Consider the following 15,848-nt stretch of genomic DNA (forward strand, 5'->3'; position numbering starts at 1 on the left):
ATTTTTACAGTACTGTTATCTAACTGCAGTCCTAATTCAGATTTTATCAGTTGTCCCAATAATGTCCTTTTTAACCCAGACAAAAATGAGAAGTTTCTGGGCCAGTATCCAACAATTTGGATTTGTCTGCTATTTTCTCATAACTCAATTTAGGTTATTTCTTTTTATAAGGAATGGTACAGAAGTAATGTTTTCTTCAGTGAGTGCATCACATCAATAAATTCTCCTAGCTTTAAAAAGTGAGGCTGTTTTGTCCAGGCTGTTGTGCCATTTCGCAGACTTAAGGAGTCAGACCATTAAGCTCTGTAGAATTTGAGGATCTATTGTTGCTTCTTCTAACAAACTAGAATGGATTAGAAAAGGTATTCTACAAGTTCTGTAATACTTGTAGCCTTCATTAACGTTGCTGCAGAGCAAATTTTATACATATGACTTTTTTGTATTTCTTAAATTTATATGTTTTTAAGAAACTGGAATTATTGCCACACATCCATCAGTTAGTTTTATTCTACTACTTGAGAAATTTTTCTGCTCTTGTCATTCTTTCTCCTCCTATTTACTATAGAGTCATAGAATTTAAGAATTACAGATGCTAATATTTACTTGATCTTATCAGAAAGTGTCAATGGCAAATTTTCATGTAACTTTTTCATGATTGTCACATGGCTTATAGTGACTATCTATTGCCATAGATTATAAAATATCTCAATATCAAGAAGTTAAAATTTTAAATCTGTCGTAGAAGCAATGAAATAAAGTATGTACTTTATCTTTCCCAATCAGAAAAGAGAGATGCCAACTGATAATCTGAATAGTCTCTGAATTCTGTGTGTATGTACTGAGAGTTTTCCCTTTTTTGCTAGTAATCTTTGGCAATGCTGCAAAATTTTTAAACCCACTAAAATACTTTAAAGCAAAAGTTTGTATTTCTGTACTATAGAATAGTATGTGCTTGGAGTGTGATGAAACCAGCAGGAGCATTCTTTACCTAAAACTTTGATTTAGAAACAGCTGAAACTTTGGACAGTATCTCAGAAGCTGGTTGCATTCACTGAAGTGTTGCTATTTGGGTGAAGATTGTAAATTTTTCTTAAAGGGCCAGAGGGTAAATAAGACTTATGAGTCCTACAGTCTCTGTCACAACTACTCAACCCTACGCTGTAGTATCAACTGTCCAGGGACAATTTGAGAATGAATAGGCATGGCAGTGTTCCAGTAAAATGTTTTACTGTAAAACTGTTAACAGGTAGGCAACCAGCCAAGTAGTTTTGTAGTTTGCTGAGCCCTGACTTAGACCTTCTCTCAGAACATTGCAGGTAAATGGTCATTACATTTAGAGGTTGATTATGAATTGAAGGTTATAATTGCAGAAGCTACTATGGCAGTGTAAAAAGAGGTAAAACACAGAAGGCATAGGAATAAGCAGGCATTAATTAGAAGGAGGTTGTTAGGCCCTCTTAAGACTATAAATATAAGAGGGTATTCTCCAGAATAGATTTTGGTTCCACAGCACTGAAAGAAATTCACTGGGGTTACTCCATAGTGGTTTGTTTTCAGATTAAGTCACTGTTTAACATATGAAGAAGGACTATTTTAGTAGTTTGTCTTACTTCTTCATAATAGCTCTAATTTGTTGAGCAACTAAAAATTCTAAGTAAAAGACTTGAGCAAACAATTAGAAACGCTGGCTTGAAGTTTGAGAAAGTAGTCTTTAGTAATTTTCTGTTCCATTCCCCTTGTTATTTATATAAGGGAACAATAGGCATGGAAGAGTTAATAAGGTTAGCTAGTTACTGGTTGTACTGCAGTCAGAGGCTGGGTCTTTTAATAAAAAGACGTGTTCTATCTCTAAGACTAAGTTGATGTCAGAACTTTTTCCTTTGACATTAACAATCACTTTGTTTCCTACTTTAATACTCTGGATTTCTACTTTATAAATACAGGCAGAAGGCAAATTTTGTATCTGCACGCTGCTTTGTAGCTCTTCATAGTAAAAGACCCAAGAGCATGTTATGTAACAATAAATCTATTTGGCATTAGATCATTATATCACACAATGTGTATTAACTCACCTCCTGTGGAGAGTTGTGTACTGGATTATTTTTTTCTCACTTTTTTACTAGAAAGGATTATCTAGTTAGAAGCTGAGATAATCTCTTTTGTGGGTCACAAAAGGTTGTGAGTTTGCTTATTTAATCAACTTCTAAATTCATACCTGAGACTGAAAGCTAGAATGAAAATCAACCTGTAGTGAACATGAATCACTGGTAAATGACATTGTTTTCCACTTTCCTGTATTGATAGTATCATAAGCTGCAGCATGCCATTGTTTTGTTTTGTTTTTGGTGGGGCAAGGGTGGGATTTGAGTGGATTTTCTCACTCTCTAAAGTGTTTATAGAACGTGAAAAAAAATGTTCTTACAGAACATCAGGAACAGAAAGTTTTAAGTTCATTCTTTGTGTGTTTTCTGTATGTTTATAATTGTGTTCTCTCAGCTGGTATATTTGTCTTTTATTCAAACCAGGTCTAATGGAAATACGTTCTCTTTTAGGATATCCTTCTCATTAATGTAGTTATTGAACAAATGATCTGTGATACTGATCCTGAGCTAGGAGGTGCTGTTCAGTTAATGGGACTTCTTCGTACTCTAATTGATCCAGAGAACATGCTGGCTACAACTAATGTAAGAAATTACTGAGATAAAAACAGTGATCTAGTCAGGTTTAGATTATTTTATATGTAATAAGTTATGTGTAAATATATCAACTACATGTAAGTACAAATTTTTGAAAATTTGTACAATTTTGAAAAACAATAAGCATTTGGTATTGAAATAGCAGTGATACTCCTGTAACAGTTCATTTGCAGCAAAATACAAGATTGTTGTCTGCTAAAATCTTGGTGAAATGTTAGCACTTCTATTTATGACCCTTGGCTCTGTATGTTTGTTAACTTCTTAAAAATAAAACAGTATACAACAATGTGAATACATTTAACACTTCTAAATTGGAAAGTCAAAAATAGTTAAGGTGGTAAATTTAATGTGTTTTATAATCACAATAAAAAAAATTAACATGTACTGAATGATCTCAACTGCATAGTAAGAGAAGACATAAAGAACTGAAGGAAGTATTCCAAAATATTGATAGTGGTTGCCTCAAAATGAAGGGATGTTTTTCCTTTATAAAATTCCCTCATATTTGGAAAATATGTATATTATTTTTAAATCATTACAAGTGCGTGGAGCCCATTGTGTTAAAAACAGTAGCCAAAAAATTGAAAGACATTATTTTCCAAATTTCCAAATAACAAATTTTTTTTATTGAAAAAATAGATCTAAATTCTGTCCAATTCCTACAGCTTGATAAATCAATTTGTTTTTCGAATTCAGATATATTGTGAAATCTGGGGGTTCAAATTTTAAGTAAAGTTGCTCTCACATTGCTTGACTGATTCTTCATTACATTTCAGATAATAAATGTATTTGAAAAATAATTGTTCTGAATAAATTTTCTCTGAAAAACATTTTATAATATCTAATGTTTGTCTTGATTTCATTTTTTTTAATATATGATATGAAGTAAATTTGATTTCACAGTTCTGCAGAAATAAGATTGAGTGAATATAACTAGTTGTTTTTGTTATTTCACAGTATCTTAAAATATCTGTTGTTTGCATATGACCTGCACTGCTAATGCTTGAAAATGTTTTGTTAAAGTTACAAAGGTAATAGTATTTTCTAAAATTCTGTATGTTTCAGAAAACTGAAAAAAGTGAATTTCTAAATTTCTTCTACAACCATTGTATGCATGTCCTCACAGCACCACTTTTGACCAATACTTCAGAAGACAAATGTGTAAAGGGTAGGGCTTCTTATCTTCTTATGGTTTCTGTTTTTAAAGAACGAAATAAGTATTATAACTCATAGACTGTTTTCTTGGTGTTTTATATGATAAATTTCTACTGAAAAATTTAAACTCTACTATAAAGTCATACTTGCCCTATGTGAGTATCTGTTAAGAAAATGTTATGGAAAATGTTGCAAAGAGTATTACACCTTGAGGAAGAGAGATGTAAACATTTAGCAAAAGAAGGAGAGTGTTCCCAAAATTGTTATGGTTAGTACCTAGAGTAAGAGTAGACAGTATATTGCCTACATTAGAAAAATCCAAGGAACCCATCATTTTGGGGAACAACTTCACAATATTGTAAAAGCTTTCCAATTTTACATTATAAGGATCAGAAGTTGATGGTCTAATCAAAAAAGTTGGCTAAAACAGAACAATTAGGAAAAAAACCTTTAGGAACATTTATTCTAAATACTCATTTGCTGATATTTTATATAGGGTCAAGGCTTTTTTTTTTGTAGTGTGTGTTTTTGATTTTCCATATTATCTCTATAATCATATAAACTACACCCATTAATTCATCAGTTTAAATTTCTGGTTTCAGTTTATTGAAGTAAAGTGAAAACCTAAAGATATTTATGAAGCAGTCCTAGTACAGAATCCTACTATGGTTTTAACTACTTCTCCCTTAAGTATTTATAGTTGTGTATATCTAATTTGGCAACGATATTTTGATACTGTGTTCTGTTGTTTTCAGCTTAGCCACAGATCCTACAGTTCACAGATACTTCATCACTCTGCAATACTTAAACTATGTAATTATACTACCAAATATAGCTAACATAAACAAAGGACTCTTTGATAAGGATGAAACTCAACTAGTGAAATGATAAGTGCAAGGAGGGGTGTATTCTCAGAGAATATTGGTTAATCTGATAATCAGTTAAGAATGTTTACTGAAGTAATAAGGTTATAGAATGGGCACCCTCCAACCCCTTATACTACTACCTATTCCATTTGAGTGTATATCCTAGGGAATGTTTATCCATATCCATGCCAGATACAAGAATGTTGTTGCATTGTTCATGGTAGGAAAGTGAAAAAAGTGTGGTATATTTCTCTAATGGAATACTATAGCAGTTAAAATAGTTGAATTTTAGTCTGTCAGATGATTATTTCTCAAAAATACAAAGTTGAATGGGTAAAACACATTGCAGAACATGTTCATGCAGTGTGTTTCCAACAGATACTGTTAGAGTTTCCTGTGTACCCCTTCATGTTTTCATTCCACTCCACCCTCATCCCTGAAGGAATACTGAATTTGGAGTTTAACCCCCCTGTGTTTTATATTATTATGACATGTAAAATATGATGCTATTTTTCATGTTTTCAAACTTGATATGAATTGCTTTCTGTTGTGAACATTATTCTGCATTTTTTTTCTTTTTACCCAGTGCTTTTTTTTAGATCAATCCATATTGATATGTAGAGTTCTTACTTATTTTTAACTCTTGCATAGTATTCTCTTGTGTGAGTATGCTGTAGTTAGCCATTCTGCTTCTAATGTTCCTTTGTTTCTAGCTTTTTGTTATTACAAGGAATCCTCCAATATACGTTCTTGTGTTTCCCTACACAAATGTGCTCTAAGATATATGCCTAGACATTATAATTCATAATGTTCTACTTATTTTTTTTAATATTCAGTGACTAAATTCCTCATCTGCACCCAATTCTGTAAAAGACTGCATGTAGATAGAGGTATAATAACTTGCCTGAAACAACCAATTCTCAATGGTTATTATGTGGGTAAAATGAGATTATAACAAAGACGTGCTTCGTATGTTGTAAAGTGCTGGGGAAATGTGAAATACTATTACTGAAGAAGCTGATTTTAATTTTTTTTGTTAGATAATATAGCTGGATCTAACAAAAACAGCACGATTTGTCCTGGTAAGTACAATTCCTAATTTATAAACTAGTGCAAATTATAAGCTTTTCCCTAAACATAGTATAATATATTGGTACCAGGCAAAGGAGGGCATATTTTTAACAAAAACTAAATCCAAAAGTAGATTTGCTTTTCTCTTTAATATAAAGAAAAAAATCCCACTTTCTCCAACATAAAAGATAGAAAACCAGTTGAAATTTTTTTGTTGTTTCTATAAATTTATTTCTGATGAGAAGGACATTAAAAGTTAGGGATTTCTTACTGTTGAAATCTTGTAAACTAAGGACAGTTAGTCAGGAACAAGTCTTCATGACAGCCTTATGCTTAGGTATTATTTATGTATCTGAGTTATAAACACTGTTGCTTCTACTTGGAACATGCATGCCAACTATGGGCCTAGTATTATGGAAAATATGCTGTGTACATCTAGCATCTTGCCTTTTATACCAGCCTCATCAAAACTCTAGGAAGCCAATTTCAGATAAGGAGACCATTCAGAGATAAACATGAGTAATTTCATGTCCTGATTTGAGAAAAGTGAAACATGAGTAATTTCATGTCCTGATTTGAGAAAAGTGAAAACAAGACATTTAACTAACACTGCAAATTATTTTTACAAAACCTTTTATAAATTTGGGAATAGAGAAATTAAGAGAATTTTTTTTAATGGTGAGGGACTAGTTCAGATATTGACTATAGTATTGGTAGCTATACAGATTGGTCTGGAGCAAGTAAAACTCTTTACTTGCATTTGCTAGAAAAGATCTTTGAAATACCAGAATTCTATTTAATATATTTAATGGCCATTCTCTTATTTAAAAAAATGCTGGTTTATTCCTGCTAGCATCATAGTTCCACAAAATATTTATGTAATCTTCTTGGAAAATAGAATTGTTGGACTAGATGGCGTCCATTATTTTTTCTGTAAGACAATGATTCCATAATTTCCTCATAGTGTCATGTTTCTTGACAAAAGCATTTATAATAGGTATGGGTAATTACCTATGTAAGCCCTTTTCACATTCAGTTTTGATGTTGAGGAAGTAATTTGAAATCATTCCATGATGTATAAACCAAAGCCCCTTGAGAAAACAAAAAAATAGTTGATTTCAGAAGGCCTCCCATGGGTACACAATTTGCTGTTAAAAATATTACTGTTAAAAAAGATATTGATATAATATTTTTTGCTTGATATGCAAGTAACCAAAAATATCCTTTCCTTAAAGATATCTTTAAAGAAGCATAATAATTTGTCTTGGGAAATTCATATTGCACCACTATTTAGACAAAATGTTTAAGGACTTCCTCTTGTGGATACTTTAATACTAATATTCATTAATACTAATATTAATAATGAGAGCCTTTATTAAGGAAACATTACCAAGAAATTCTCATGAGGCTTTTTGCTTCCATATTATTATTTTATGCAAGAGCCTTAGAAAGTATCTTTTTAGTAGGTGAAACTGATACTACTACTACTGGAGAGTCTGCCTAATGAAGAAGTAACTAACTTCTTCAATTGATACAAAAATAAGGAAAAAATACAATTTCGTTTTTGCTCTAAAACATAGGATGTAAGCTTTGTTCTCATTTAGATATATTGCATTAATATTTTCATGTGATGACCTTCTTTGTAGATAATTATCAAACAGCACAGCTGCTTGCCTTAATTTTGGAGCTACTTACATTTTGTGTGGAACATCACACATACCACATAAAAAACTATATTATGAACAAGGACTTGCTAAGAAGAGTCTTGGTCCTAATGAATTCAAAGCACACTTTCTTGGCATTGTGTAAGTAAGAGTTTAAGTGAACATTCTTGTAAGATGTTTAAAGGAACATTTTTAATAGAGATAAAGATTAAGTTACGTGAATTTATATTTTTAGCATTGTTTATGATATTAAAGAGATTGTGGGAAGTACTAATCTGTTTTATTTAAAGACGAGTGATAGGTCATAATTCTTGCCCACCCACTCATATATATTGCTCACATTTAGATTCAATTAGTATAACTGTTGTGATATAATACCATATGCAATGACTACATGGTAGTGAAATGGTTTTTTTTTAATACCATGAAATGTTTTTGTGTAATTCAGGGTTATTGAACTTGTAAAATAACTTATGATTAGTCCTTAGTTAGACCACTTAGACCAATATTAACCAAACTGAAATGCTGATATTTGCGCCAATGTTGATTTTTGGCCAACTATAAACTTAACTTTCCTCTTCATAATTTCACCAAAAAATAGAGATAAAGAAACCTTCCTCCAAATAAAAAATTTGTGGATTTTTTCTGGGCATAAAATCTTTAGTTAAAATTTGAACACAGAACTTTAGTTAGTGTATGGAGAAAAGGTTAATCTCCCTACTTCTTTATTTTTAAAGCCTTAAAGTAGCCACTGTTAACTGACTGCACTATTTCTTTTCCTTTCCTTTTTCCACACCTAAACATATTTACACACATACAGGCTTTTTTGTTTTATTTTTATAAAAATAGGATCATACTAACACACTTCTCAGTCTCTTAATATTACTCTAGGTCACTGGATATGGCATGAAGTAAATTTTTTTTTCCTAAACATGGCTTGGTAACATTGCATAGGAGTGGTTCTTCTGCAGTTTATTCTGCCATTCTCCAGTGTGTGGATTATAAGATTGTTTTGGTATTTTGCCACGCCAAACAACACTATAGTAAATAGCCTAGTATATATATCTTTTAAGTACTGCTTTATTTTTTTCCTTTCATAGGATAGATTCCCAATAACAGGATTGCCAGGCTGTTTACATATTTTTAATATACCCTTTTAAGTTTTAATTTAACAGATAGCCTCCAGATTACTTTCCCAAAAGATTGAAGCATTTGACATTGTTCCAGCACTTAATGTTACTGCTTTTAAAAATGTTGTCAAGTGGATGATGAAAAATGCTGCATTACATATATTGCTTCACAATTTCAATTACTATAAACTTCTTTAACTATAGCTTTATGTGCTTATCAGTTCAGTTCACCAGCAGTATACAAAAGTGCCCATGTGCTCATATCTTTGCCAATATTTTGGTCTATTTTTAATCTTAACTAAACTATTTCTTTATTCTCCACAGAAAGGGGTGCTGTTATGAGTCTAGCACTTCTGTCCACACTTGTATAGTGTTAGTTATCGTACATTTTACCTTATGTGACCTATTTCTGTTTTATTCTCAGATAATATTTAGAACCTCTTTCAACAGGAACTTCTTTTAATGACCTCCATCTGTGAACAGAGGGTTAAAACAAGAGACTAATAAAATCAGGGACCTTGTGTTTTAAAGATTTGGCTCACTAGTGTTATCAATAGAATAAATTAAACTACTTAGGGGAAAGGTTACAAGTTAAAGGATCAACAAACATAAAAATAAGGATTGAAATTCCTGTTTTTTGTGTTCCATAAAAATCTTAACAGTAATATTGTTAAATCTGTTTAGCATTGTTTATCTAGAGAAAAGACTAGTTAAAGGGACTTTTCGGTATTCTAAAATGTGAAAAGCTAAATTTTGCTGCTTATTTGTCACTCTGTTCTTCTTTTACAATCAGTCCAGTCTGCCACAGTATATGCTTACCAGAGGCAAACAGCTCCTATGCAGTTGGTATACAAGAGAATGATACTATTATAATGTGGAGGCAGTGTCGATTCACAGATGATTTTTCCAAGGCAAATAACTGAAATAATGGAACTATAGCCTTTATCAAAAATAAAAAAAAGTTTAGCTCTCATGCTATACTGGCAACTGGAGCCCATTTGGCTTAATTTTCTGAAAAAATTTTAAGAAGCACTTACCTCTGAAGTTCACTCCCTAAGAGAGGTAAGGCATTCTTAACTATTGGCTGGTTGTGGCACTCCCATACCCACTTCGCTGGCAGCCACCCATTGACTGAGCTGCCTTCACCGCATTGTCTCTACATCCACCAGCACTAAGTACTGCCCACACTTGGATTCTGTTGTTCTTGTATATTTTTTAATCTTTCTGCCAAGGAGCTACCTGCCTGATAGTTTATTTATCTCTCAGACACCAATTATTGCGTTTTTGTTAGCTCTGGCTACGTAAGTTGTACAGACTTTGAGTGGTCAGTCTTTCCCTGATTTTCTCAAAGCCCAGTTATTTTTAGTGCACAGTTTTGCTTTTTACTTTCAGAGAACATATACATTGTTTTATGTAAAAAACACCTGTTAATAATTAATATCAGTAAGATTATCAGCTTATTCCCTGTATTATTTTAAATTAGGTGCTCTTCGTTTTATGAGGCGGATAATCGGCCTTAAAGATGAATTTTATAATCGTTACATCACAAAGGGAAACCTTTTTGAGCCAGTTATAAATGCTCTTCTGGATAATGGAACTCGGTACAATCTATTGAATTCAGCTGTTATTGAATTATTTGAATTTATAAGAGTGGTAAGTTTATATTAAAGGATTCTTAGTAAAGTAAAATAATTATGTTTAGTGGTGTTAGTATTTGAAATTGTGAAATTCAGCATAGTGTTTTAACCCATATTTACTCTATATTATTATTATTCCATTTTTATTGGTCAAGTGTGTCAAGATCATATTTGGCATATGTGGACATTTCAGTCAAGCATGCCATTCATGTGATTTCTGTGATTTGTTGTAGGGTAGTGATGAAAATGAATAGTTCCTTTGGTAGACATTGATAAAAAATGCATAAAAGGTAGGATGTTATCATGGAATTTTAAGGTGAAGAGACCAGGAAGTTAGGCAGACTATTCCAACTGCCTTATCTTACAGATGAAAAACTTCAGATACCCAAAGTGGTTAAGTGACCTGTTTAAGAGCATACATTTGGTTAGGAGCAGTGTCAGGCTTTGAAGACATGTTACAGTTCAGATTCAGGCAAAAAAGATCTGGAGAGAACTCTATAAGAATAACAAAGATAAAACAAATAACTGTAGAACTAATACACTCAGTTTACCCTGTCCCACACATCAAAATGATTCCACCCAGGAAATGGCCACATAGTTTGAAAAAACTTGAAGAGAAGAAAATGAAAACTTAGAAATTCCTTCTCTAGTTTTGTTCCATACAATCAGATTTCTACCAGGGACATGCTCCTCCCAGATTATTTGCCTGACTGGATTGTTTTTCTAGTAACAGTCACCTGCCAAGAGTATGGCTTTCAAAAGGATAGAGAGGATAGAAGTACTGTATTTATCCTTAGGAAAGAGGGAACATAGTTAACTAGCTCACCAAGTATCTCAACCCAGGCTCACAGTGTACTGTTCTAATGAGTCAGAGATTAACTTTTTAATTTTTTTTCCTTTAAAATTTTTGTTGAGATACTGATAAACTCTAGTGTTCACAACCACATCTCTATTTCCTATGATCGAATTTGTTTTTCTGAAAACAATTTGGAGTGGTTGATAAACCTACATTGAATCCCAAAACTTAATTCAATTGTTTTGTTCAGTATACAACACAGAACCCATTTACCTAAATTTCTAGTCTTTCTTCTTTGCATATTTTTTTATTGCAATGTCCAGGGAACCTAGTTTAAACACTTAAAATCCTTAATGCAACACAGGTATGGTGTATCTTTCACAGAAGTGACATGTATATTCTTACTAGTATTAAAGTTCTAAATCATAACTTTAATTATGTTTAATGAGTCTGCTTTTCACCCATGCATTTGCAGTGATCAGTTAGAGTCATTTCATTTAGAATTGAGAATTTAGAAGTTACTGTCAGTTTATCTCACAAAAATTATTCCATTGAAAGACCATGGGAATAGACAAGTGCAATTCAAGTTAATAGTTTATCAGATCTGTATATGTAATATAATCTAAGGAATCTGTGTTTATTAGGTAAGGCATTGACTTTGATAGCAGTTAAACAAGGAGTCATTAAGTAATACCTAACATTTGTTGAAAGTATAATTTTAACATCAGCTTTCTGACTAGCTGTTGCTCTTAATCAGGCCATCCAACTTCTCTCAGAGCCTCAGTTTTCTGTAAAATGGGGATAATAAAACCTATTTCATAGATTTTGTTATAAGAATCAAGTGAAACTATATGTGGAAGCACTTTTTAAATTGTAAAGTGCCATATATAAATGGAAAAAACAAACAGAAGACATAAACTTAAATCCATTTACTTTTCAAATGTTCTTTATAGTCCCCCCCCCAAGGGCTCCAGTGAATTGCTTCTTGTTTTTTCCAGCTTTTCTGTGGAGTCCTGGCTCATGTATAAAGAAACTAGGACTAACATTTATTTTTGGAGGTGATTTTGAAAACCATTTTTGATCACCTTTGGAACTTTTTAAAAAAATTTTTTAAGTTTTTCTCTTTAAACATTGTTATATTTGAAATGTAAATTTTGTCCTTATACAGGAAGATATCAAGTCTCTTACTGCACATATAGTTGAAAACTTTTATAAAGCACTTGAATCAATTGAATATGTTCAGACATTCAAAGGATTGAAGACTAAATATGAACAAGAAAAAGACAGACAGAATCAGAAACTGAACAGGTATTATTTAAGAATATTACATTTATAGCCTATGAAATGATGTTCAGAATCATCTGTAGCATGAATCTTACATGTGAAATTTACCCAGAAATTCTTTCCATCATTAGATCATACAGCATTCTATAAGAGGGTAGCATATTCTCCTATACCAAATCTTTTATATGAAAAATTAACTGTTCCATATCATAACTCAAATTTTTACATTAGTTTACAACACCCTTAAATATTTTGGAGTGTTCTCTGGTTATATCTTCTATCACAGTTGAGGTGATTATGATATAAATTATACTCAATTAAAATTACCTCAGTTCCTCTTGGTTATACCATTTAATCTGATAATGAACTTTAAATCACTATTCAATATTTGTGATGTATTTCTTACAGTGTACCATCTATATTGCGTAGTAACAGATTTCGCAGAGATGCAAAAGCCTTGGAAGAAGATGAAGAAATGTGGTTTAATGAAGATGAAGAAGAGGAAGGAAAGGCAGTTACAGCACCAGTAGAAAAATCTAAACCAGAGGATGATTTTCCAGATAGTTATGAAAAATTTATGGAAACTAAAAAAGGTACTAAAGTTCTGAATTTTTAAATGGTATGTCCTCTTAATACAGAAATTATTCAGTTGCTTGTGAAAGTCTGATCATAGTTTATAAAGCATGAAAGACATGATTTTTATAGTGAATCATGACCTTCCAAATTAAGCACTTTTTCCAAACTTGGGAGTTCTTTTCATGTTAAAAATATTTTTCTTGAAATTTGCCATTTTTATGATGCTGTTCATTTGCTATTTAGAAATTGCATTGTCTACCTATATTTTGCCTTCTGTGAAACAGTCTTAGCATTATTCCTATACTGAAATCACCAATAATAATAGGGACTATATAGATCCATGGAAACTTTCCACAGTATCCCACCTTCTACAGCTGAGGAACTAAGGTAAAGTAACCTTGCTCTTTGAAGTTTTAAAACCATTATAAAAGTTCCATGAAGATACAATATCAAGAGAAGTAAAATTTCCCATCTTTCAAATGTGTTTCACCTGTTTATAAACTAAGATCTTACTAGTATCTTGGAAAACAATCATTTTAATTCTATGACCTGAGAGATTATCATTATTGGAGTACTATCCTACATATATCATTTAAGTGTTTGACAAAAATTTGTATCCTAATAGGCAAAAGCTTTTCTTGAACTTTTTGTGATTTTTTTGAATGTGAGATTTTACAGACATTTCTCATTAGTGAATGTTTCATTCATTTTTTATTTCCTATTTCATTGATTTTCCTGAAACTCTTGTTCCCCACGTCACTCATTTTCCACTCATTACTCCCACAAGTTTTATTTACTTCAGTGGGGAGGCAAATAGCCATTAAAATATGTGATGTATTTTGTGAATAAGGAATAGGTTACCTTTTAATAACTAATTGTTCTAACTTTCCTCATTAGAGGCACTGCCCTCACTACTGTCAAAAGAGGAAGTGAAGCCATACTTGAAGTCCTGCCTCCTCTTAAGAATCATATATGAAAATAGTAGCAACCAGATGTTAAAGGATAGTAGACATCTATGTCATGAAAGAGCCAGATAAAAAACCTCGAATATTCAGGAAATAAGAGACTAACAGACATGATCATATCATTGTCTTTAGGCATTTCTAATAATGGCCTGTGGAAGGGATTAATAGGTTTTTACAAGAAGTATAAAAGTGTAGAGTCAGTGAGTAAGCTTCAGGGAGACAACAAAAGGAAGAGTCAGAGGGCTAACAAGTTCTTGGAAGTGTCCTAGACAAAGCAATGAAGAATTCTAGCATAGGATGGCTGATTCTCTTATATGTTCCTTAAGGTCCTTTCTAATCCTGAGATTGCTAAAATTCCAGTTAATAAGGATTTATCACTATCCACACCATGCTCTGCTCTTTTACCTCTTACAAAGTAAAGGCAGTTTTTATGTTTTTTAATTGTTCTTTTCTTACGCTTTTGACTTAGCAATATTTACTGAAAATATTCAAAATTTTACTTTTGCTTTAGCAAAAGAAAGTGAAGACAAGGAAAACCTTCCCAAAAGGACATCTTCTAGTGGCTTCAAATTTACTTTCTCCCACTCCACCAGTGCTGCTAATGGAACAAATAGTACTAATAGTAAATCTGTAGTGGCTCAGACACCACCAGCAAGTTCAAATGGATCCTCTTCCAAAACTACAAACTTGGCTACATCAGTAACAACTACCAAGGTACGTGAAATTCTTCTACACACAAACTTTGCTTTTTCCATCTGTAAAATTATTACATATTTACATAAGAAAATTGGGATAATAAAATAATTTCAAGAAGAAAAAAGTTGCATACGTGGTCATCAGAACATGGCTAACATAATTGACTTTTGTTTAGGTATATGGATTTATCTGATACATAATTGAAATCTTTCTATGAACACAGTTTTGTAACCTTATTTGTTACAAGAATTTTTCTGTTATAACATTGATGACTGTACAATTTCTATTACTTAGCTGTACCGTAATTGTAAGCATTTCTTTCTTCTCCCCAGTTATATTCTGGAGCACATACATTGATTCTCATATTTAACTGATATGACTATTCACGTTGAATTTTAAATTATTTTCTTTAATAGACAAATGGAAGGATGTTTTCACACATACTGTCAAATTCCTCTCCAGAAATTCTATGCCAGTTTAAGTTACCCTAAGCATTGTATGAGTGTGCTTGGCTCACTGCAGCCTTGTCAGTGTTATTATTTTTAACCTTCACCAGTTAGGTAGAGAACTGGTATATATCTCATTCACAATTATGTATCATTTGCTGTTAGCAATTTTAAATATTAGCCTTTTGAATTTTTGAATTTCCTCTTCTATAAGTTGGTCGTAATTTCACTTTTTAAAAATTAGCTTATGTTTTTAGTATTTAATTTTAAGTGAATCTTTAGTTAAGGATATTAGCATTTTTATCATTCACATAGCAAATGTATTCCCTTTGGTTACCTTTTTTTATAAAAAAGTTTATATTTTCTGTGAAACTTTATTTACATCATTACATATAACCATGTAACAAAGAGTGGCATAAAAGTTCTAATAAATGCAGAATACTGTTATCATAAGATAAGAAGAAGAGAGGAGGGAAATGTCATAGTAGTAGAAAACCTAACTGAAGTGATGCTTCTTGTTTTGAACACGAAGTACAAGTCTCAGTTTACTGTTTTAGAAAAATGTAGAATCTATTCAGTGTTACAGTGAGGTGGGCTCCTTTTTCTTAATTTTTTTTTTTGTATCATTAATCTACAATTACATGAGGAACATTATGTCTTCTAGACTCCCCCCATCACCAAGTTCCCCCCACAAACCCCATTACAGTCACTGTCCATCAGTGTAGTAAGATGCTGTAGGATCACTACTTGTCTTCCCTGGGTTGCACAGCCCTCCCCGTGCACCCCTCCCCCCATTTATACATGCTAATCATACTCCCCGCGTTCTTCCCCACCTTACCACTCCCTTCCCACCAATACTCCCCACT

At 32.2% G+C, this 15,848-nt stretch overlaps 1 protein-coding gene across 3 annotated transcripts in view; it reads left to right on the plus strand.

Moving 5' to 3' along the window:
- Nucleotides 1–15,848, plus strand: part of PPP4R3B (protein phosphatase 4 regulatory subunit 3B) — a 56,409-nt gene that overhangs the window by 25,833 nt on the left and 14,728 nt on the right. For 2 of the 3 annotated variants that reach the window (XM_037020440.2, XM_037020438.2), the window contains 8 exons: nt 2,553–2,684; nt 3,762–3,864; nt 5,758–5,799; nt 7,435–7,593; nt 10,066–10,235; nt 12,184–12,323; nt 12,708–12,892; nt 14,352–14,554. In XM_037020440.2, the coding sequence (XP_036876335.1) occupies nt 2,553–2,684; nt 3,762–3,864; nt 5,758–5,799; nt 7,435–7,593; nt 10,066–10,235; nt 12,184–12,323; nt 12,708–12,892; nt 14,352–14,554 (1,134 nt within the window). The remainder of the gene's footprint in view (nt 1–2,552; nt 2,685–3,761; nt 3,865–5,757; nt 5,800–7,434; nt 7,594–10,065; nt 10,236–12,183; nt 12,324–12,707; nt 12,893–14,351; nt 14,555–15,848) is intronic. The other variant, XM_037020439.2, reaches the window with a different exon arrangement.

Source organism: Manis javanica, chromosome 1 (genome assembly GCF_040802235.1).
Source record: "Manis javanica isolate MJ-LG chromosome 1, MJ_LKY, whole genome shotgun sequence".
In the NCBI taxonomy this organism is placed as follows: domain Eukaryota; kingdom Metazoa; phylum Chordata; class Mammalia; order Pholidota; family Manidae; genus Manis; species Manis javanica.